This window comes from Anopheles ziemanni, chromosome 2 (genome assembly GCF_943734765.1).
Source record: "Anopheles ziemanni chromosome 2, idAnoZiCoDA_A2_x.2, whole genome shotgun sequence".
Lineage (NCBI taxonomy): Eukaryota > Metazoa > Arthropoda > Insecta > Diptera > Culicidae > Anopheles > Anopheles ziemanni.
The window spans coordinates 91,878,319-91,903,484 of record NC_080705.1 but is presented as its reverse complement, the minus strand read 5'-3'; the positions used below and the strand labels follow the sequence as shown (position 1 = coordinate 91,903,484).

The window sequence follows — 25,166 nt, the reverse complement described above, 5'->3', positions numbered from 1 at the left end:
GGCGGCGACTTCCAGTACGAGCCTCCATGTTTAATGTACGCAATCAGCACCTTCTGCGCGTTTGACTGTGACGGCATAGGTGTCGAATGCGCGTGGCGTTTATTAGGTAAAGAGTTATAATAATAAAACATCGTATGAGCACAAGTGTTTATTGTTATTATTTTCGGTTAAAAATAATTCCAGCACCGCAAGCTAGAAAGATCATCGAGGTGAAACATGTGCTGCCAGATTATGTATGTCGATTCGAACAATAATCAGTGCTTTCCATTTGAAGTGACACTTGACAATATTTATAGCTTTTTCAATAAAATATTTGTTTGTAATGATATTGTTACTTAACTGCTTTTATGCCGAAAGACGAGAAAATTCTGTTGAAATGGAGGCGCCTAGTCGTTCACAATGTTTCGCAAATCAAACTTTTTCAACAACACACCAACAGTTTGGCAACTCTAAATTGTATATACATTTAATTATTAGCTTTAAAATTTTCAACTTTAACATTTCTGTAACACTTTAAAGATGATTTAAAGTATAAAGTCTATATTCAGTTAAATTAATTTTTAACCCTCCGCACTGAGCCATTTAAAAAAAACCCCTGAGGCTAGGTTTGACTGTGCTCTCCCTTCTCTTATTGCAATGCAAGGAAGTGAAGTCGGAGAATTTACTGGAACACCTTTTCTTAGTATTGTGTGACTGTAGGAATCAGCTGAAACAATAATAATTTGTTGGTGTGTGGACTTTCGTGGCGAGTAGAGAACATTTCTGTGGAATTCAACCATAATTAAATCGTGCATAACTCACGTTTGAACAGTTTTATTATTTCATCATTTGTCTCACACAGTTTTCCTTTATCTTAACAACAACTGGATAATAAAAGTGTCATAAGCGTTATTCAATAAAAAAAATTAAACACATCGTAACAGTCATTTAAGTCAAAAACCGAAGGGACCAAAAATTATTCGCGACATACCAGCGATCTATCAGCGAAGAAGTTAAAAATCATAATCAACAGGTGGCAAAGCAAGTAAACGCCAAAGGGACGCGGAAGTGGAGGGTTGAGAGTTGTAAAACAGTATGTTAAAAAGATCCAGATAAGCCAGAGCAAGCAGGCGATAAAGCGTGAGGGAGAAACCCGGTACCGGAGATAGCGAGGCGCAGTCCAAAATGAAGGCACGAAATCTACAGTGAAGTGGAGAGACGAGGAGAGAAAAAGGGAGAGCACAAACGAGCAGAAAGAGATGGAGTGTAGGCTCACGAACACATCGCGATGATCGCGTCGCGTCTTGGCGAGCGGCCAGCGAAACTCTATATAAAGAAGTGGTTGGGCCGTGGTCGGCATCAGTCTAGTTCTTGGCTACACCACGATAAGAAGCAAGAAAGCAAACGGTGGGGAACGAAAGCTCACAAGGAAGTAACAACGTACCAAGTTCGCCAAGCAAAGGTGCAGAGCCGACTACAACAAATAGTGAAAAAAATTTCAATGCAGAAAGTTTGCAGTGCGAGAAAAGTGTTTTGAAACAGAAGTGAACAAAGCAAAACATCTGACAAGTTTAGTTGAAAAGATTTAAGTTGAAGGAGTTGAAAAAGACCATTTTGCTGGAGTAAAACACCTAATAGTATAAAGACTAAACAACTGTTTAACGTGGTGGTAAAAGAAATAAAATAAAAGTGTTTTAAAGTGAAACGAACGTAAACGTAAAACTATTTTACAAGGAGCGAAAAATACATTCATCAAACGGCGATACAGTACTTCAACATTAGAAGGACACCTTAAAATACTTACCCATACCTAAGGTGAATATTTTTATGTTATTATTGTCATTATCTCTATTATTAGTCAGCTTTAAACTGCTCTATAACGTTGTTCAAAACACAATGAATCACTATTTATTCGTGGAAATTCATAATTAGAGCGAGCGTTTGCTACACTTTACCCTGAGCATTGAACGGGATCGAACGAGGTGGGGTTGGTGTTAGTGTTATGCCGCGGGGTAGACTACCGAAAACAAGACTTTTTCTCTGGCAAAAAAAAAACCTCTGCTCGTTAGGAACGGTGGTTTGGAAAGCGTGCTCGGAATGGAGTGGCTTTTCCTGTTTTTCCCGTTCGCCTCCGTTATGAATGCAAATTCATCGACGGCTTCACGGATCAACGGGTTTTAATAACGGGCGGTTTGGATGGTCGCGCGAAACATATGCGAAACAGGCAAAATAAATCCCAACTCACACAAATCACTTTCCTCCTCAGTCCGACGGGAGGCCAGACGAGGTTACCATTTAACCTGTTGCTCACGGTGGAGTTGTTTTCCCGCCGGTCAACAAAACGACCCACTTGTTGCTTCTTGTAGAGCGACCACTGCACGACCTCAATGCCGAGTGTTGGAGGATGTTTTGTTACTTTTCCTAGGTGAAATAGGTACAAAACCAGCACCATTCAATAACCTCTTCGTCTACCATGAACCAGATGATTTTCTTATTTTCCCTACCCCCATTAGCCCGTACTCGGGCCGGAATGCGTCATTGTTGTTGCACGAATGGGAACGAAAAACTTGCCCACCATGACAGAACAGGAAAGCCAACTTCGCAGAGAAAATTCGAGTGCTGGCTGACATGCATTTGAAGGAGTGCATGTATGTTTTTCACAGCTCGTTTGATTTTTGAATGAATAACTCGTGGATGCTAAAAAAATTATGTACTTATTTGAAATTCAAATTGAAATGTGAGACAAAAAAGGGTAGGGAGAAATTTAAAGATAAACAAAGATCACTTACGAATTCGCAGTATGGTATGATATATTCACCGAACTTCGATCCAACTTCTCCGAACGCAAACAAGGATTCTGGGAAACTCATCCTATGGAGCTCATCCATATTTCAAAATCCCAAATTTCTTCGAGCAACAGCTTTGAACAGTTTAGTCGCAGCAGGCCCTATCCATGCTGCTGCCTACTGTGATTGATTTTGGTGACCGGAATTTGGCGCCGATAATGTACCGAAACCGCACAGATCGTGAAGTCAGCAGATGGAGCACTCTCGGTTTACCGAAGGAATGTAGGAAGTGTGTCTCCGTCTTTCCAGTAACCATCGAACGTTAGTTGCGTGGGTCGAGTCGATGAAGTTTGACTCGAATCAATTGAAATCCCTCACGGCTTACCAAAGCCTCACGCAACGAACGGGCATCGTTTTGGGGTACAAAAATGTATTTTTCGCCCAACTTAACGTTCGAGATGAGAATGTCCCACTTGACGATAGTGAAATATCCAAAGTATGGCTTCTTCATCTGCGGCGTAGCGCGTCATCGGAAGAGCACCCACGAACAACGGCCTAAAGGACGGAAATATGCACTTGTTCAAGGATTATCTCCATGCTTTCTTGGGCCGCCGAATATGAGCCCACCCCGTTTCGAACGCCGCCCAGGACTTTGACGAAGGGTTCAAGATACAATTTTGGCGGTGACGTGTTTCCGAGAATCTAAAGCACGTGCTCAATGTGGTATTCTCTAAAATAGTGCCCAAGGCCGGTACCTAGAAGGCAAGTGAAGGTCGTACGATTGCCGGAACTTTTACAAGACTAATTAATGTGTTCTTGTTCTTCAACCCTGTGTTGATGCCAAACTGGACAAGTTATTAAGTAGCCCTTCACTTCTTTACAGAGTTAAATATGGTAACTTTCTCAACGTCAAACGAACAAGAAAAGAGTATCGACCCATCCAGAATTAAAGCTGTTTGGAGCTGTTTTAAGTTACCAGGGTCTGTGGTTTGCTATGTTCTAAAATTTCATCGGGTATGGTCGATACAATGTGAGGCGTTCTATCTTCCTACACGCTGCCTAAAACGAGTAGGGTTGATCCATACGAGGAATTTAACCGACTGAAATGTATGAATGAATAATGGGAGATTGAATTTCGTTATTGATTTAACATTTAAAATTTAAATACATACATAAATACGATAATAAACAATCTCAGAAAGACAAAAATAGCTACACTCTTCTTCTATTCGCCTTTCAATCGCGCTGGTACGTCATTCGCGTCATCGCAACCTCGGAGGATCATGTTTGGTTTCGCAAGATGGTGACGTGGATTCCCGCCTCGTAGCGGGTCGCGACCCGACAACGCGAATCGTACGATTTCGATGCGCCCGATAGCGATATGCGGTCGTTCATTCATTTTTGCTCACTCGCCACAACTTTAACTGCCGTTTGCATGGAGTTTTTCGCCGTCAAATATGTTAAACTCTTCTTTTACTAATTATCCTTACGAATGTTAATAGACGGTCATTTTTCTCTCACCCCTTGACTGATGGCAGTTGTTAGGAAAGTTTATCACTCTATTATTTTTTCCTACAACTTCATCATTTGAGGCATCACTCTACCTCTTTATGCGCATAAAGTAACGCTCTAGAAAAAAAGGTGGAAGGCAAACGAGAAAAAATCAAAATCGGAAGTGGGAGACCAAGTGCATCGCCAGTAATGGGTAGGAAAATGGTGTCGATGACGAAGAAGACAAAAAAAACCCGAATGCTCCACACGCGGCGAAGTTTACATATTGCAAAGCGGGCGTGGCTAAGTAACCTGAGGGAAAAAAGAATAAATCACGGAAAAGAAATAAATCATAATGATACGGTATTATGGATTGCGAAGAGTAGAAATCGGAACGCTCCGATTGGTCGTGAAGTTGAATGTGGCAAAAGCACCAACTCCAATAAAAGAATATTTGATTATGTGGATGTTAAAAAAAAAGCTTTTCATCGTTTAATACAACTCCATTCCTATCCACACAGTTTGTATTAGTCTCATTTGCATTTAAATTTTCCGTCAATTGATTATTTTCAGTTGAATTAGGAAACGGCAAACCTTTCAGAAAAACAGATTCAGTTCTAGTATTTAAAAATGAGTGAAGGATCCTTACTATACTTCTGTTAAACTTACATGTTGGTGTTGATTGATTTTTAAATCGAAGTCAAATTTAAGCCATTTTTTTCTCTACTTTTAAATGGCCTACTGATTGCTATTGAAATTTTGGGGAAATTTTGAATATTTAATTAGACAAACTTGCATTTTGAACATTTTGTTGTATTTAATTCAAAACAATTATTCTTTGTTGGATTGTAACAACCCCCAAGGAGGTAATGTATTACTTTCGAAACAAAGAATCACTGATCTTGACCAACCGGGCACGGGTTTGCGTGCAAGGTCAGGTCCAGGTAAGGTGTGAATTTGTACAAGTGCCAGGCATAACTTGACTTGCACCGAATGCACCGACATCGAATGCATACACCGTGTAATAGTGGTAACCTACCGTTACGCAACGTGACTTTCGCAGACCTAGTTGTTAGCAAAGCGTTAGAACTTTCTGGCAACAAAAAAGCATGCAGGACTTTTGCCACAATCCTTGACGAATGGACGTGCGACAGGAAAGGAAGCGTGTGGGAGGTTTGATTAAGAAAGTGTTGGCAAGAAGTTTCTTCTGCTGTGGTGGACGGAGGAGTCTGGAGTTTTTATTTCGGCAGAAACCTCGCTGCTTCGAAGGAGAAGCGGTAGGTTAACAATAATTAGGGAGATTGTTAGCAGCGCAAACTTGCTCGTGCAGTTCGGAAAACATCGAATTCTAATTGTTTTAAGAGAGGTTCAAGCAACGGAAGTTGGTAGCACATGAAGGATGGAAAGGGGAATTTAGTACAACATCAAGGATGCAAACTTTTTGACTAAAACAAATTTGAACATTCGAAAAGTGGCCGATAATTCTTGAGTACACATTTCTAACCAGCCCACCTCGTCGGGTTTTCTCTTGCTTGCAGACGTTGGCGGAACAATCCACAAGGTTGGCGGAAGTCTGATAGCCTACGGTAGGCACTGAAGAAAGTAGTCAAAATGATTACCCATTGGACGCTGATGGTGTTGGTGTCGTTGGCGATTTCCGGCCCGTACAAGGCACTAGCCCGACCGATGGAACCGGAAGCGCCGGCGGAACTGTACAGCAAGCTGGCCGAGGAGTTCCAGCGGTTCCACAACCAGGAGATCCGCTTCCTGCAGTATTTGTCGGTGCAGGCGGAACGCCAGCAGCGCGAGGAAAACTATCTTCAGCAGCAGCGCGAACAGCAGCAGCAACTGCTCGATTCTCGCAACTCCCTGCTGGAGGACGGTTCGATACTGGACGAGTTACGGCCGGAGTTTGGCGTGGACAACCCGATGGCGGCGGTGGACGATAGCATCGTGTCCAACAATGGACGTGCTCTGAACGGCTTCGGTCATGACGTAGTGGCTCAAACGGAACCGGCGCAGAAGGAAGCCCCGCACCAGAAGAGCAAAAACGAAAAGAGAAATCACCACTGTAAGTATTCCCTACTTCCTTACCCCAAACGCTGTCGAACAAATCAATAAACAAACTATTTTATCATTTAATTTTTTAGTAAAGCACAAGTGCTATTTCAAACTGTGCAACTTGCTTTTTTAAAAGTCGTGAGTTGTTGAGCAAATGAATAAAAGCACTGTTTTATCATTTACCTTTTGTAGACATGTCCTTGTGCCATTTCAAATTGTGCAACATGGGACGCAAGCGTAACCAACGATTTCCGCAATTGTAAGTATCCTCCGAAGCAGCCTTAGAGCGACATAAACCGTGCATAAACTGATCTTGTTTTTCCATCTTCTTGAATTTTTTCTCCCACAGCTGGAACTAAATAAAACGACTGCGCATGAATTAAGGATACGAAAATGTCACCCAGCGAACACATTGGCGCATTGCAGCAGCGCATGGAGCACACAGATACACTTAAACACACATACCCAATTATGCCATGCTGATGAAAACTCTATTTTCATCATCCTTTCTCAGTTGGAGAATCGAGATGAAACGTTTAGCTACATTAACCCCTAAGTTGGTGTAAAGCATTTTAAATAGAACTATGATAGCCGCAAAAGATAGAGAAGCGGCACACGGCACCGTCCGAGGGGGGCAAAATTATTGCTAGGGAACGTAGAAGGAAAATCTGTTCCTGGGCTGCACCCCACCCCAGACAACGATCAAATATGTATCAAACGGAAAAGAAACAAAAATACGAGAGACAAAAAATCTAATTATTTATGATACCTTAAATTATTGATTGACAAACTATTGAAATGTTACTTAAATTTATCTATTCACAATTCTCGATATTCACGATAGAAGAAATGAAACGCGAGCGAGTATGGAATATAGCAACCTGAGGGAAACAGTAATGAAGAGAAACAGGACTTAATGTATTACGAAACGTGCCAAACCCGTTTACGCCTGCGACATCCGCGGTTTGGGCGACGCGTAGATTGTTAATTAGGATTAGCGGCATGACAAAAGCAGGACAGCTCAGTTGGAACATGAACAAGTATTTAGAGTTCTTTGTTTTTTTTTTTGTGTAACTTCATTCAACGCCCTCCCAGCCTGCAGGCGATACAGCATCTCAGCGTCGTTTGTTCGTTGGATAGGTTAGGCTTACGGTACCATACACTTCATACACTAAAACAACAAATTAAATTATCTGCACGAGCCAAAAGGAAACATACTATTCGTATTATTAGCTTTAGTTACCCTCATTCACATCCCCATTCGCCTAGAAAACATGTGCAAATTGCAGTTAGGTAGTGATTATGTTAGCGCTAAGACAAAAACCCTGTGCGATGAAAAACCAAGAAACTGAAGAAAGACTTTGAAATCAAACACAAAATAAGAATCAAACGGACGTTGAAATTTAACCAGAATGATCCGAAACCGTCTGATAGCCGCTCGGGAAAGATATGGTAAATGTTGGAAGGGAACGAGAACAAAACAACTTAAGTGTGTCGATGTTGGTTTTATTTCAAGATGATAAAAACACAAAAAAATATTTCAAGTAAATCTATGGCAAAGCAAACCAATTGCGAAGTGTAACTTGAGTTCGATGAGAAAACTATGTTTGAAAGCAGAGATAAAAGATGTTGGAAAAGACGGTATATACAACTAACAAAATCAAACATCAATCTATTTATTAATCCAACGGCATGTAATGTTTCAAGCTCATTGAAAAAAAAACCTATATAAGATGCTGTATATGTGTATATATATGTATGGTAGTTGTAATCATTATCGCCATAAATAATATCGCTTGTTTTCGAAAGCTGTCGTTCGTGCATCCGCCGGAAGTGTTCATCGATTTCTTGTGTTAAAATGTCCAACAGCAAAGGATCAAAACTACACCAAGGTTTTGTTGCAGATGAACGAATGATTATATTTATTGCAGGCGGATTTCTAGTCTTTCGTCCCCATTCTACCGCCGTCCCTAATGCAAATACTTATCCCAAGGCAGGAGGGGCCTTTTCTATCATCGCACTAGAACTCTTCTTCCGTCAAGTATCGCACTTTGGTGGAACGCTATTCTCGTTCCGTTTACGGTTGCATTACTCTCCTCCGAAGCTCTTCCGAAACTAAACACTACACATGAAAGGTGAGGGCAAATGTTTTCTTACACAAAATTTTGTTTAAAAAATGCACATCAAACAAATAGAAAAAAAAAAAATTCATGATTCATTATGGTTCATCGAACAACAGATCTGGCTAGGGGGGTCATAATCCGTTGTGAGATCTGTTTTTCTTTTTCGTTATAGGAGTTGAGCGATGCAAAACACAAAAAATACTTGAAACATAATAATTACCTAACTACCGACCACACTGTTTGGTTCCATGCTAATTGGGAACAGTACGTCTATTGCGTACACTCTCCGGGTGATTCTACTTGCCTTCTAGTACTAAGATATTTTACCGATACGAAATTAATATTACAATTTATAACGTCCGTCAACACTGAAAGAAAATCCGGCCGCTCGGTTTGTTACGATTCCATACGACAAACATGTATGCCAAAACTGAAGCCTACGAAACACCATCCGTAGCTACGGTTCAACACTAGACAGTGTTGTTGTTGATCAAGTTAATGGTTTGCGTATGGAAGCGAAGGTTGTTGCTGCTCTTGACCGGTCCATCGATGAGCAGATCGGTTGCGACACCGCACTCTCGACCCTCCAGCTTGCTCCAGACGGATTTCAGTCTATCTTTCGCCTTTTCGCTCGTCTTTTTCACTGTCTTCTTCTTCTCCATCTTTAGCGGAGCACAGCCACGTTTCTGCGGCACTGGCGCATCGGGACATCTGCTGTTTGAGGCAAAGAAAAAGGCTATGTGTTAATCTTCACAAACTTGAACTCAATGCACTTGGATGATACCTTTTAAAATTTTTGGGAAGCATTGGCTTCGGTGCCGCATAGTAGTTGGTGGGGTCCTCCGGATGGTAGCCGAAATCTTCACCTCTTAGCCAACGCTCGTACCGCTCCGGTTGGAAGCGACGGACGAACGTTTCCATCGAAATTTTCACCATGTCCGGCCGGCAGTTGCACACCGACGCACGCTTGCCGTACTCGATCCATCGTTCCGTGGCAAAGTTGGTCGATTCCGCACAGTTGAATCCATGGTTAAACCCGGCATGGTAACCGTACGGGAAGGTTATCATAATCTCTCCCGGCTCCTGAGTAATCTTGTTGAACGGGATGCCATTCGCTTTCAGTACCTGCGTGCTGATGAGCGTCATCTTGTGGCGCAGGAACGCCTTACACTCCTGGTAGTTTGCCGGAAAGAAGCGTTCAGCCAACTTCTCCAGTTTCCGCCCGTGCTCGGGAGGAATCGCGTACCACGTTTTCGGTGCCCCAAAGTGCAAATAGTTTATCGAATACAGATCCATATCTTCCGTGTGCCAAGCGAACGTGGTCTTCCACATGCCGAAGTACAGGTAGGCGGTGTTCACACCGGCGATCGAAATATTATAATCGGCATTCACGTAGTCCAGGATGGTTCCCAGGCAGTTGATGTTCCACACTTTGACATCCGGATCGGTGATGCTGCCCGGTACGTCCGCGCCGTAGATCGGTGCCACATACGTAATGTTTTTCCAAAATTTCTTCTCTATATCCGCATAGTCGAAATGCTTCGGTGTGGCATGCCGTTCCTGTTTGGCTTTCTCGTAAAACTCCTGCACCGTCATTGCACGTTTCTGGATGTTAATCTGCTGGTAAATACCCTGCCTCCCGGATACCTCCTGCTCGATGGGAGTGCGAATGTTTATGTTTATGTCTTTGATGTCGTAGCCCTGCTTGCGCGGAATCCACTCCGGCGGTGGAACAACCTGAAAGTAAGGCACAATTACCGACCAACCGCACGACGGATGCCAAGGAAGTACCATACACTTTACGTACCTTTACCAGCCCAGCCTTGTGTGCTCCCTTCGATTCCATGTAGTCCACGTACGCGGAGAAGTCTTGGAACTCTTCCCACGTTGGTCGAAAGACCATTATTCTCGGTGTTGTCATGTTTGGATAGATGCAAAGGCTTCTCCTTTTATTGCATCCCCAAACTAAATTTGTTTTCGCGTTTCTTCGCTGGTTTCTCGTTTGTTTTGGTTGACTCTAGTGTTGGCAGAATCAGGATTCCGAAGATTCGAAGATTCAATCCCTAGACGGATTTCAAGCATTTGAATCCCAACTGACTCGTTCCAAAGGGTTGATTCGATTGGGATTCGATTCAGATTTGATTTGTATGGGACTTGATTTGATTCGATTCTGACTTGATCCTAAACTATTTGAATCGACTCAAAATGATTGGATTATGGATTGAGATGTGGATTCAAAGAAACGGATCTCAGAATAGATCTGAATCAAAAGATTCGAATCCCAGGGATTCAGTTTCCCCACTAGTTGACCCAACCGTTTGACGTTCCGCTGTCAATTAGCTGTTGACAGCACGAAATTACCTGCAGGTGGCGCTAGTGACTAGCTTCTGATTACGGACGTTCAATTTGAAACGGACTTTGAATTACCGACTCGGTAATAACTAAATATTTTTTGAACTTAATTTTCTCGAATATTGAGTTTCTTTTATGCTTAAGAACAAATGCACACATTTCAAACCAGTACCATTTTTTGATATTAAATAATTTTGTTTCCTACCCCAATTGGTTTGTGATTCACATATCCACTTAGTCTCTGATGCGTTCGTTGACATCAACCAAGTTAGTCGCAATAAGATGCTGACCAACCAAGTGCGAGGGTACGATACATAACATTAACTTTTATTATCATACGCTCATTTCACGATCCATTGGTGCTACCGAACATGCAGCGCATTCCAGTGCTAGCAAATGACCTCCGTTCTACGGCTACTTGTGTGAAAATAATACACTTTGATTGAGCCATCGGCAAACCGACAGGCGCCAACGTCATCTGGTCAAGTGATTAAGCGTGTCTGTGGATCTTGGATCGATCTTAGATTGATCTTGCGCAGGGATACAATAACATTGAAATTTTCTGTGCAAGGTTATGATCTAAAATGTACGCCAAAGTACGCTGAATGAATTAAATTTATCTAAAATATAAAGATTATTAATTTGTAATCGTGTAATCGATAATTGTGATTTCTATTTTGAACTTTACAAAAATTTCAAACGTTATCGTCATTATAAGAATGTTAATAAGTATTGCACATACGCCATTTTCTTATTTTTTCATATGTCGTTGGTTGAAATTAGTAAAATCTCATTTTAGAAGACACATTACACATTTAAACGCAATTCGAGATAGTCCACTCGACAAGCAACTATCGTCACCCTTTGGGTCACGTGGCGTCATATTTGCACGACACCAGGATGCCTCCATCAAATGGTTGCTTTTGGCGCAAAAAGAAATGCGCCCAAGATGAATTTACGATCATCGCATCGCGAGGGCGATGAGATGACGAAGGGTGAAAGAAAGCGATACGTAGCAAGATAGAATCCTCAAGATAGCATCGAGACGATGCGAACGAGAGAGGAAGAGAATAAAAAAAGAGAGAGTGTGTGTAAATGATCGTCTTTAAGATGAGAATTAAGATCACTTTTGTAGCGCGCACAGTTGATCGAAGCGTTCAGTTGCTCGACGGCGCTCGAGTTGGAATGCGCTTCTAATTGTTCCCTCATTTCGCTTCAAGATCGCGACGCGGGTGTGCGTTTGTCCCTTTGTGCAAGTACCGAACTTCCCGAGTGCCGATGTCCGCAGGAGGAGAGTTGTGAAGAAAGTGATTTTGCGACTGCTGAGAATGGCGCCATAAAATAACCCAAGTTCACGGCTGTATTCTTTTCGGCTTGAGCACCAGTCCGATACGGCGTAAAGCTGTTGGATTACAGAAACGTGTCCCAAGTGGCCACAGCATCGGCAGTTACTAAAAAATTTAGTTAGTGATTTGTGAGGCGCGTTTGGTGACAGTGTGTTTATTGGTGAACTTCGTGTCTTTTATTGTTCAGTAACGCGTTTTATAGAGCAGTGGGTTAGTTGCTGACGGTCAATTAGTCGACATCCTTTACTGCTTCGTCATGACGGCGGAGTCGCTTAAACCGTTCCTCAATCTACCGAACGCCACGGCAGCGGATCTGAAAGCGCACTGTGAACAGAAGTCCAATGCAAAGCGTTGTCTAGTGGTGCTGGGATGCATTCTTATTGTTGCAGTCTGTGGCACATTGATCGGAGTACAGGTAAGTCAGCAGACCATACAACTCCCAACGGAAAATGTAGTTTCGTGATATAGAATATTCGATTATGCAAAATGGAGAAAGTGCTACAGAACACTTAAGGAATGCTGCTCCACATCAACTAATGTTTTAAAAACATCAACTTTTAGTTATAATTTATGGCATAACCATGAGTAAAGGAGTGGGAGTTTCCAATATATTTAAAATTGTTCATACCATCCCGAATAACCTCTCAATTTTCGCAGATTTGGCATTTGGGCCAAACAGCTGCCCTGCAGCGAGAAGTCGACGACCTCAAGCTTCAACTGCAACAGTACAATCGAGCTGGCGAATTCAACGACTACGAGGTAAGTGCAGCAGAATCACTACAAGTATAAATACCAACAAATGCCAGCGCCAATGGAGGGACAACGAGCGACATTCTGCAGTCAGCATTCCGCACATTGAAACGACATTTAATCTTCTCAAGGGGTCTACCCGCTTAAATTCGGGCCATCACAAAAAGTGAACAAATGGCCACCGGAGATGACCGGATGTGTACAATTCCAATGACTTGGGGGCTGTCTGGAAGAGCTAGATGTGAAGGGTAACTGTTTATCGACAACACCGTGGCGTCGGCGGCATACCGTAATCCGACCGCGACGCGTGGGTGCAAAAGACGATGTCTATTAAATCAAAGCTCTCCAAAAACTGTGAGCAAAAACCGGGAATGGCGTCCCAGCGGTGAGACTGTGTTTTGGTGGCGGCAACGACATAATGTGTTTAACTGGAGCAGCAGGGAATGTCTCGACGGTGTGATGTGTTTATGAAGATCACTTTACGGAAATCTGAGAACGTGCCTTTTATAGGCACAAGCTTTTTGCCTACCAACGAGGCATATGCTTTAGAATGCTGGGACCAGCGCGATTCGATTTGCAAAACTTTCAAACAACTTTCTGCCAATTATCGGACCGCTTAATGCTTGACCCATCTGCAGCTGACAGCAACCATTCGAGTCATGCTAGACCGAGCAGTCACGCAGCCCTCGTATCGGCGATAGTCTTCCAAGAAGCTGAACAAACCTACAATGCACCCACATGTGCCGATAGTTTGGAGGCGAATGGCAAAGCGTGCAAGTAATGAAAATTAAATTTCCGTCCCTTTGCTTGACCCTCAATGGCCTCACTGATGACACTGATAAATTCTTTTCACTCTGTGTTTTGGGCTGGTGACTCATTGGCTCCCGGTGTTTATATCAAATTTCCTGCACGGGAAATACCGGACCTCACTGGATCATCGGTGAAGGGCAAGAAGGGCTTCAAATGAACCTTCCCATTGCAGATGATTGCCGAAATGGCCTCTTTTCATTATGTGGATCATTCATGTGAACCATGACACATCATGATAAGGGTTTGAACATGGAAAAACATATGCTAGGTTGGTTTGCAAAACAGAGACACATTTTATCTTGGTTTCGTAGGTCAAAAAGATGTCATTCAATGGAGGAGGATGTTTTCGGTTTCAATTTAGTGGCGAATTCGATCGTAACGATTTCACTTTGTACTTTAACGCTTCGATAACTATTTGATAAATCATTTTAATGTCCTCTACCAACTCAACGCCTGCCGGACGATCCATGCTTGGATACGTGTGACCCTTTCACCGGTCTCCTCTGGGGCGACTATTAACGCGGTGAGATGTCTTCGTTTTACGAGGAATTTTAAGCAAAACAGCATCATAAAAATTTGATCTCAAAGTAACCAAATTTCCACCAAACAGGGGGAGAGGGTGAAGGAGGTTGAAATTTGAAACATACTACAAATCAGATCTGTTTATGACAGGATGTTTTGTCGTGCCGAATGGTCAAGCGCACCACCGGACGTGATTTATGTTCCGCTAGGACCCCAAAGGCCTAGCATGTACGCTGAAATGGGAAAGACATCATGGAAAAGCACATTTTTCTTTCTTCCAAACGAAAATAGCGCTCACCGCTGGGAAATTTTTAGCTCAAGGCGAATTCTTCTCAGTTTTTACAAGAGGTGGCTTCTCTTGAACAGCATCGATAGGTCGGATAGACAAATGATCAGTCAGAAGAAGGAATGAAAAATTTATCACTAGAAATTGATATCTATTACCGAAACATTCTGAGGGTCGACTGCTTACAAATCAAACTTGATGTCAAACATTTGAACAAACTTGTAGAACAACTTCTTGAATCTTGCCAAGGTTAACATTCAAGTGAAGGATAAACTCTGACAGAGAAAAACATGGAACCAATAAAATCCTACTTTACACCTTGCGTTAAGTTTTTCCCGGTACGCTTTAAAATTCTCCAAAAGAACTTTGTTTATAGTTGATTCCATCCTCCACACCGAGCGTGCGGTATTTATTCTGGGTAATTATCGACTCGTTTTAAAAGCCACCCCAATTGATTCCCTTGCTACGAGCAAGTTAAAACCCCTTTCTCCGACCCCATCCCAGGTCTTTTCCAGGATTTAAAACTGTCCATAAACACACGCCAAGCTGTTTACGAATGACTGAACCATAAACAATTTCGATAGCAAGTGCATGTTGTGCAGCAACACAAGTGCATTCGTACGACGAACAATTCGAACCGTGCCGCACATGGTTTGCTCCGGAAAATCTATTTTTGTCTCATTAATAAGAAGCATCCGCGAGTCGACTAAGTTGGAGAGAAAATACCTTACCATGAAACGTGTACTTTTTCAAAGTAAGTAATCACAATTTTCAAAGTAATATCAAAGCCAACAGTGAACAGAGAGTTGAACAAATTGAAGAAAAAATGACAAAATTTCGAGTCCATTAGCGCAAATTGTTGCCAAATGCTACTCATCGTCTTTGGTTACTTTGAGTTTTCCTTCCGCTGAATGGACGGAATTTAGTGAGACCTGATGGACGGGACGCCCTGGACCTACACGCTCGTGTCAGTGCCGGAGAATGGCAGTTTTATTAGTTCAACGTGGCCATTTGCCGTTGCTTTCATCATGTCGTCCGTTCTGCATCTTCCCTGCATGGTGGCTTTAAAATATATCGGTTCTAACGGCGTCCCACCCACTGGCGCTACAAATTAGAGGTTCCACAGGAGGCACCACCGTGAACGGAAGCGGAATACCGAGTGCGTATGTACATGTGTGACAGTATGTAAACATCATGCACCATTTGCGTCACCATTTACAGTTTTACCGCGCCGCGTTGTGTTTGTCCTTGACTTTGGCCAACGAATTCGAACCCCGCACATTTTAGCCGGTGTCATGGCGGTGCATCGTGTTCACACAAACGCACACACATACGCATGCACTCATGAAAGACCATCAATTAATTCTTTAGATGATCCGTCTTGATTTGTCGTCAAGTGGACTTAATCAAGCCGGATGGTGAAAATATAGATGATCTCGGCAATAACATCAATGGGAATAAGGAATAAATGTTCTTGTTTCTAAAATCATCCAAATTGAGCCGAACCGAAAGTGTAAACCAAAGTATAGAAAACGTTGGGAAGTGGCTCAGCAAACCATCGCCAATGGGGATTTCAATCGGAAGAATTCGATCGACATCAAATGTTGGTACAACCGACTTAATTTACATTGCATCCTATCTTACAGAAACGAGTACCGACGCCAGCTGGTCAATATGACCTTTTGCCGGTTTGTGGTAGTATTCAGAAGCTTCTGTACCAAGTGGAAAAGGAAAAGTTTAGTGAGCGAGGGAGCCTCGCAAGTCCAAGACCTACCCCTCGCCTCACCTATGGGTAAATGTTCACATCATTGTACGGTAATGGACGGAGAAACGACAAGGCGCCACCATTTGCTGATTGTCCTTATTGACAGTTCGTTTGTGTGTGTGTGTGTGTGTGTGCGGTGCAAACCCTCAGACCGCCCCACAAATGGGCCGTTTACTCGGTCCGGGCTTATCGGTCGGCCGGCAATCGAGTGCCGGACGCCAAATCGTGCCAGTTCTCGAGCCAAGTAATGACCATCTCTTCGTTTGAGTGGCACAAACATGGCACATTCTCTAATCAACCATCGGTTTGGGTTTGTTTTCGTGCCCGAGTGGGTTTTCTACCTCCTAAAAGGATACGGTGTGGTTATTCCGAAGTCAAAAGCGGGTGATTACGCCATATTCTAGTTGATCCCTTCGGTGAACGTGGGATTCAAAAGTCTTAATCTATGTTTTCTGCGTTTTGTAGAAGATATCGAGTTCTTAGTCTTCAAAATAATACTTAAAGTTTGAAGGAAAAAGTTTTTGAAGATTTTTTAACTAAAATTACCAAATTAATGAGTTTAAATACCATGGTTTGAAAGCCAAACAACGTTAAAATTATAGGCTCAACTAGTTGCTATCTATAAAGATGGATTAAAGAATGACATCAAAAACATGATTCAAATGCTTGTGAGTATCGAAAATGGCCTCGCTAGAGTCGCGCCACAAAACGCGTCACGCCGAAACCTTCGGGAGAAGGTCATCGCATGGTGCTCTACTCGACAACTAGATCCAATTATGAACTCGTGAACTACATCTTATGCTGTGATCCATTGGGTTGTCTGCAGAGTTGGACCTAATGAATCAAATAGTACGCTGAGAAGCAAACGGGGCTTTTTGATTCGCTCGCCGAATAACCCTTTAGAACTTTCGTGGCCAAATATGGCGGTACTAAAGCTGGTCACTCTTGCCACCGTTTGTCTGGGACTGACGTTGATTTATAACGCTTCCCTTTTTTCGTTTGGCGACACGCGGGTTCGAGGGATTCGATCTTCCAACGAACGTGACACACTGGGCCTTGCGGATGGGCAGGTTCGAAGATTGAAGGTGCTTCAGAGATCGAAGCGGTGTGATAGCGTCGGCGAGGCGTGAACCGATTGACACACTTGCCCCGCGTAACATTAACCATGCGCTCAGTGGAAACTATAACAAACAGTTGAGTTGCAGTGAACTGATTCTAACCTTCGCCCTGTAGACTTTTTCATGCGAATCATTTTCTTCTGAGTAAGAGTTATTAAATAAACACCGACACTCTCTATTGGTTACTCGTTCGGTGTTACACACGATCCTCAGATCACGCACAAGAAGCTCTTGGCGACGAACAGAGAGCAGAGGCGTTTACGCGTGTAAACAAACCCGTCAGAAACAGCTGTAGAGGTAAGGAGGCGGCAATCTATTTTCAACTATACTCGGCTCGGTTTCGCAGTGCATTAAACTTGTTAAGGAGGTGGATGTGGTGGCTTCTTACGCCGCTTTGCCATATTTGTTTCAAGGGAGGTTATTGAAAAAAATGAAACTGTTCTTGGTTTATGAGTTTATTTTTAACCGCAATTGGTGTGAAATTGACCCGGGAGTTATGAATGATGTGGATTTATTTTAAGACCACTTATGGCCACGACTTCTAGAAACGTTTATAACAGCGCGTCCACTTGAGTTGCTTCAATATTGTATACCGAATGTTAATAACCACTTTTTTCTGTTTGATTCTCGTCTTTTATTTGCAACTATCATTGACTCAACTTGTGGATTCATTCGCAAATGCTTAATCACACACACCGCATGCTGGGACAGGGTAGCGCCATGCGGCCGCGGCTTCTGCACGCTTCTATGCGCTCGAGGAGCATAAATAACCGAAGCGGGCGCCACTCGGTGTGACAAGTAACGATTCATAAACAAATTCACTCGCAGCGCGCCATCGGGCGGAAAGGAATGGGACGCCAACCGGACGTGAAAACGCCGATGCGATCACTTTTGCTACCCATTTGTACTACACAGAACCGAAAACACTGCCGGCCAGGAGGAGGTCCGGAGGGAACGGAAGCGATTGGGAAAACCGCAAGAACCAACTGCTTAACCACAAGTTGGAATTTGGGCGTTTATGGGTTTTTTCTTCCCTCACTCCTTCGGGTTGATTAACGGTTTCGGTCTCGTTTGAACCGCCCGATGATATGACCGCCGAAGGCAACAGGCAGCATCGAGGGTTGAGATAGTGGCTCGGCAAAAGACTCGCTATCATCTGGGCAGACGCCATATTGCTGCGGCCATCGGCTCGGCGAACCATTCTAGTTGTTACGGGGGAAAAGCAGGAACGTCACACAAGTCGGATAACAAACAACTTGCAAACACATTGTTTTTTTTTATTCCTCTCTGTATCTTGCTGACAGCCAGAAGGACAGAAAGTTTAGACAGAGAATTAACGAAAACAGCAGCAGCACGCGAAAACATTAAAATGGAAAGATTTATCGCTTCACCGCCACTCGCGCGGATCCGCTGCTCGCGAGCGCATATGTGCGATGTGGTTATTTTTTATTCATTAACATTTCCCCTCCCGCAACAGAGATGTCTTATTTTTAAACCCTTATGTCCGGCATGTGGGACTCCGGCCGGCGGATCCGGATATAAGGCAGCGCGGCGAAACGACGCAAACGCAACGCCATAGTTGTTGACGCTGGTCAATGAGTTTTTCTCATTCTCGGAGGAAACCGAGAAGCTGGCCGCGGAATTGATGGTGATGGCTGCGTTGTTTAAAGAGTTTTAATTGTTATGATAATTTTTATTGAAGCCACTCTTCAATCGCCTCCGATTTCACTAACTTCGGAGAAGGTCAGTGACGCGTCTGTGGTTCTCGTGGTTGCAAGGACGCAAGTGTGTCCATCGGGTTGAGTTATCGACCAACGGTTCGGAGGCGACAGGATGTATACAGTAAAAATTCAGTGCCTATTTTAAACCATAACGCTAATGCTTAATGATTTTAAGATGTTTCTGAACATTGTTCTTTCCATCTGTTAGGTTGGTGGAGTCATCTTTGCAAAGGGCGCGGTTAAAATTATGAACAGATTATGACTATAGATTGCCGCCATAACTGTTTTATGGCTATCAGTTTTGATATTTCGAACCATAATGTGCTGACGTGAAACATTTATGAATCATTTTACGGACAGGATTAATGCTCGACAGCACTAAAGAAAAGCGTAAATGTATTAGGATCCTTTATAAATACTTCTTCGAACAATCTAAGTGTTACTATGACAAAGATAATACAATACAAAAAAGCAAGTTCTCGAATTAAAGTAACGTTAGAATACGAACTAGGCTAAAACCATGCATTAACAGCTGCTTCATCGTCGGGCGAATCAACACCGAAAGCATTCCGGCCAGTTCCGGACTGGCGCCAGCCGCCTGTTGCTCGTCCGGAGCAGGCACTCATAAACAACATTCCTACATAAAATACCATTCACGCTATCCAGCTCTTTTATTTATGTCCCACTCACGGATGGACTCACGCCGATACGGTTCTTTTCGATCTTAAATAGAAGAAAACTCATTAGAGGAAGGATTTTTCTTTTCTTTTTGATTCATCAATTTAATGGTTTGCAACAGTTCCTTTACCTTCAGGTTTGCCCCATTTGTTTTTGCATTACAAGACTTTGCGTAACCCACGCAACTGTTCGTCTCAAGTTTAGCTTTCATCCACTTCTATTTTTTACTTTTTTACTATTTATGTGTTTTTTTATGTGACATAATCTACTAAGAAAATAAAAGGAAAACTATGACTTTTATAAAAACTAAATACTTTCAATAAACTAGCAAGAGTCGTGAATGAAAATCGTAATCGCATTCTTCTGGTATGGTGTTGGAATGGAAATCGATTTTTCGAACTCAATTATACTCAAACTCAGTACACTTCAGTTTCAGTTTGTGAAGAAAATGGAAGATTGTAGACGAGCAGAAATAATCGCAATAAGTAGTCGCGCCGGGAGCGAATGGTAAAAAATCGAACTCGGTTTATTTTTAGTCACATAATTTAATGCGAGTATATTTTAGCTCAAGAATACTTCAAGAAAGAACGAACGTTCCCCTAAGTTCAAGAAACTTCTCCCATTTTGATGACGCAGATGGTTCCACCTTGCATACAGAACCATGCGAAGCATAAACGACGAGGTCCCGACAAAAAAAAAAGAACAGAGTGGAATGGAGATGGCCCCGGGAGCCGATCGGACATCGTGCTGTCTATTAATTTCGCCTTTCGGTTATTCAAAATATTTGTAATTTACTCCACGATCATTCGGACCATGATTAATGCCGCGCGTGGGTGGCCAAGAAGATGCCGAAGAAGCGATCCCTTTCATCGTCTTGCGTTTTGATTTCCCTTTAATTCGTGTACCTCTTTGCCGGGATTAGAAAAATGAACCCCCTTATAAAAAAAACACTTTTCAGAAGAAAGAGCTGTTTATATTGCGCGAGAAAAATTGGCCTTAAAATATGGCGTCCGTTTCGAGAGGGAATTAACGTGAAGTGTGTCATTTATCATCTGGCAAAATTTTATCTCGTGCGCTATACGGTGAGTTCATTAACGGAGACACTGATGTATATTCTCATCCAAAGAACCATGTGTTCCAGGTGTATTTTCTTATGAAGCATACACTTCCAGCATCACGCACAGCTGTTCAAGTTTTCCCCAATTCTTGGCAGGTTATGAGGTGTTTATGATGTTTGGATTATTCTGTCAGTTTTACAATGTGTTATTTAAAACACAATATTTAGAGATTTTGTTTGTTATTTAAATTGACACAAAAAATAACATAACTGTTACTGCGACACTCACTTTACGTTTACACTTAAAAAGACATTTTATTCTAATGAATTACTAGTGATAGTGTTCCAACCATTATAACACTATACTTCTAACGAAACGAACCATTACGGTTCCGGTTGACAGTTTCTTCTAATGGTGACGCACCAAGGACAGGATTCGTCGAATAACGAGTTTGAATGTTGACTTTTTTTATTCGTGCTAACCTTTCTTGAACTGCTAATTATTTTACTTCTCCTTTTTCTCCTTCCTTTTCTCATCGTTAAACGCCACGCTTTGACGTCCTTCAGTTCGATAATGAACTGTTCGCTCATCCGGACGAGTACGATGCCGGATATGAGCCGGATCTAGACCTCGACCTTCCCGGCGAGCGGGAAGCAAGCGAGCTGCTCGAAAGTGGCCTCGCCAGCAGCGGTATGCTCGACGAGGACGACGACGACGAAGGGGCAGCCGGAAGGGATTACACACGCACCGGAGACGAGCAGGGTCGCAGCGAGGACGACGAAGACACCAACGGCGACGACGAAGAGTACGACGGGGACGACGGTACCCTTTACGAAGCCGAGGACATCAGCGTGACGGCGGTGGAGGCAGGAGGAAAACGTCGCGCCCGGTCCATTTCCGGCGTCACCCGGCAGGGGGTGCCGATTGTGGACGAACCGTACGTTCCGAGGCGTAACCGGACGCGCCAACCGCACCGAATCTTCGAGCAGCTGCGCCATCGACCGGTAGAGGTGGTCACTCCACCGACCTCGGGTGACATGTTTCGCTGGGACGAGGAGAGCAGGTAGGGAGCCATATAGTGTTGTGTGAATCAGATTCAAATTCAGATGAATCTTCATAAATCTTTGAAAAGAATCAATGAATCTGAATCTCCATGTTAGAGATTCATGAATCTCCACGACTCGGCTTTGCTAGAGCTTTAAAACAACCAGGAAGAAAATGAGAGGGCACCAAGTGGAGAAAAGTCATTTACCAGAAATGGGTTGAGGGCCCCCCTTTTTTTTTTTTTTGGTCGCATAATCCACGCCTCCCTAAAGAATCGTGGAGATTCGTGAATCGTGGAGAATCGTGAATCGTACAGGTTCATGAATCTCACGAATCGGATTCAAGATTCGATTCGTGAATCTCATTTCGAACCACTTCTTGCTCGTGGATCTCCACGTTCTATTGTAGATCAACACAAGCAGCACAGCGAACGGCAAGTTCCCAGCAGCAGGAGTACGGATCCATCAGCATTAGGCCTTTCCCGCAGGGATCGCATCATCGCCGGCATCATTACGACTCCAGCACACCGGTCCCAGCATACTCTTCTCCCGCCAGTCCACTTTATTATCCTTACAACGAGGTGAGTAGAATACTGTGAAACAATTTACCGAGGCATAGAACTTTCTCATTAATCTGAACTCATGGCTCATTGGTCTCCGTGATATTTCAGCTAAACACTGGCAATCCGACAAAGGCCCCGGCACAGATCATCAACCGAATGAGCCGCGTGCAGAGTACGAACGGCGAAAGCAGGCGAGAAAAGTCGCAACAGCAAACGAGATTTCCCAAGGTGATCAGCAATCCTGGCACACACAAGGTCGGTCCACTAAAAGGAAAGAAAGTTGCAGAATGAAAGAGGTACCAATAATTAACTCTCTCCCTAGCAGGAGCTAGTGCGTTCACCGGAAACTCGTGTGCGGATGCGGTACCGTAAGGCCGGCGGACAGCAGCACGCCTCGGAACCGCTGGCCAAAGGTGTCCACTTCGTCAAGCAGTACCTGTCCGGGATGCGTCACCAAAACAAACGCCACACGCACTGGACCTCGAAGGACAACGCGAACCGGCACGCGATTGAGTCGAACACGTTCCGCTTCGAGAACGACGATCTGATCGTGCAGGAACCGGGACTGTACTACATCTACGCGCAGGTGGGTGACCACGAAGGTCGGCTGAAATATTTCCATAATAGAAGTGGCGCGTGGGTGCCAGCATTCCACACGAAATTAATTGGGAAAATGTGCTGGGAAGGGAGGGTCGGATGGGTGTACAAACAAGGATGATTTTTGGGAATTTCCAGCATACGCGTTGTTGGGAAACACCGGCATGAATTTTTACAAATTTTTCACAGAAAATCTACGTCCTAAATAAACATAGATTCCAGAGATTAAAAATAGTTCAGGATATTCAGGAGTACCCTAAAGTGACATCTAGTTTATGAGCTTCAATTATGATTTGTTACACCTGGAAGATAATTTGATAAACTCAGCATTCTTCGAAGATTTCTTCATTTCTCAAAAATCTTTGCTGAAGTTTTCTAAATCTTATCATGAAGAAAAATGAGTATCACTTAATAATAATTATTACTCACGTGGGTACGGAAATGAAGGTGTTACCCAAAGTATGAAGAACTCACTTTCACTTGCTCCTAACTAACCTGTTGCATTGAGACCCACCCATTAGATAGACGACCTTGATAGTTAATCTGTTTATGCACTTCTGCTCCCTTCCTTGCTAGATAACGTACAGCAACGAGTTCGAAACGAACGGCTTCAGGGTGCTGGTCCAAAACCAGGTCCACCTATCCTGCACCGTGCACTCGAAGGGCGAAAACACCAACACCTGCTTCACGGCCGGCCTGGTGAAGGTGGAGTCCGCCGGAACCCGCATCCACGTTGAGGATGTCGACCCGCACCGGCAGCACGTCATGTACCCGGACAAGACGTTCTTCGGTGCGTTCAAGGTGGGTCGGCTGGCACCGCTGACGACTCAGCAGCAGCAGCACCAAGCGTAAACCCCCAGCACATATATACACTCGAAGCTGTATTGCATCGTACCTGTAGAAGTAGACGATGGTTGCCGGCCGGACCAGTAATCGGTTGCCGTGTTTATCTCATCCTTTGCGACGACCGTCGGCCGGTCGGCCGGTGACGAATAAGTGTATTTATTTCTCTCTTACTAAAACTCCCTAAACGTTAAGTTGAGCAACGTGTTTAATAACCAGTTTGTAGCTTGAAGTCGTACTGCAGTCGTCTTTGGAAAAGGAAAAGCGGCAATGGACAGTGATGCGATAACACAGGCATAGAAAAAGAGAACGCGAGAGTTGGCAGGACGAAGGAACGAAAAACCACAACATCAATTTCACATCTAATTGTTTGCACGGTCAAAGAAAACGGAAGCGCAACTGGCACGGAACGCAAACGGTTTGTGATATTTTTATAGTAAAACGTGCTCCTTCTTTGCCGCAAAAAGGAACGGGCGTTTGGAGGTGGAATTAAAGCGACGTGAAAGAGCATACTAAGCACGGAACGAGAAAAGGCGTAACGATCGATCGGCCGAAAGCTCTGTAACTCGATCGGCCCCTGCATTGCGATTGCTAAAAGTTGTTTGTACGAATGGCAAGTTTTCAAAATAAAGATGTACCATTTGAGGACGCCGAAAGAATGCTGATCGTTTTCCCGATGTGGGGGGCAGGGGCCCACAAACGTTCGGGACGGTAACGATGACGATAACGACCGTCTCCGGCGGACGACAAAGTGGTAAGGCGAAGAATTTGTCGTTTGATTCCACTCCGTTGAAGATTTTCACACGCTCCGGTTTTTCGCACGCGGCTCCGGTTTGCAAGTTTTTCGCATTCCTTCACGCCGCTAAAGGGAAACCCATTTTCTCCCGGTCACTCACACTCACATCCTCCACACACACGCATGCACAGCCTTTTAAAGTGACATCGGTCTGCTGAGAAAGTGTAGTCAGGCGAACCGGGACAGCTCCTTTTGTCAATTCCGGCCCCGTTCTTAACCTGATCCGTGTCTTGTTTCGTCCTTCCCTCGCTCGAGAAGGTGGCAAATTCCATTCCATTCCATCCTTTTCAACAACGATGTGGAGCCGAGCTTGCAAAGGATCGGAGGAAAGAAGCTTACGAGGGCGCACGAGGGATGGCAAAATGGGGGAACCGACTTCATTTTCCCGCATCGCAGCTGTACGCCAGGCACGGAACATCAGAACACCCTCTATCATAAATGTGCACGGTGGCGTACATATTAAACTTCCCGGGCATCG

The 25,166-nt window shown here is 43.7% G+C and overlaps 3 protein-coding genes across 4 annotated transcripts; 2 read left to right on the top strand and 1 right to left on the bottom strand.

Moving 5' to 3' along the window:
- The first annotated feature begins 5,867 nt into the window (after nt 1-5,867).
- Nucleotides 5,868-6,676, top strand: LOC131294733 (uncharacterized). Its single transcript, XM_058322778.1, has 3 exons — nt 5,868-6,327; nt 6,510-6,576; nt 6,667-6,676. The coding sequence occupies exons 1-3, from the start codon at nt 5,868-5,870 to the stop codon at nt 6,674-6,676; spliced, it is 537 nt and encodes a 178-aa protein (XP_058178761.1).
- Nucleotides 6,677-8,137: 1,461 nt separating this feature from the next.
- LOC131283165 (probable lysine-specific demethylase 4A) lies at nt 8,138-10,445 on the bottom strand. 2 transcript variants are annotated; one of them, XM_058312746.1, is made up of 3 exons: nt 10,248-10,445; nt 9,225-10,177; nt 8,138-9,154 (listed from the first exon to the last, which is right to left on the bottom strand). In XM_058312746.1, the coding sequence occupies exons 1-3, from the start codon at nt 10,359-10,361 to the stop codon at nt 8,911-8,913; spliced, it is 1,311 nt and encodes a 436-aa protein (XP_058168729.1). In that variant the 5' UTR covers nt 10,362-10,445; the 3' UTR covers nt 8,138-8,910. The 2 variants fall into 2 exon arrangements, with proteins under 2 accessions (XP_058168729.1, XP_058168730.1); XM_058312747.1 differs by having other exon boundaries at nt 8,138-9,151.
- Nucleotides 10,446-12,394: 1,949 nt separating this feature from the next.
- On the top strand, nt 12,395-23,901 carry LOC131294732 (protein eiger). Its single transcript, XM_058322777.1, has 7 exons — nt 12,395-12,553; nt 12,796-12,897; nt 21,413-21,909; nt 22,299-22,470; nt 22,561-22,707; nt 22,778-23,038; nt 23,626-23,901. Exons 1-7 carry the CDS (start codon nt 12,395-12,397, stop codon nt 23,899-23,901), a joined length of 1,614 nt encoding a protein of 537 aa, XP_058178760.1.
- Nucleotides 23,902-25,166: the final 1,265 nt, after the last annotated feature.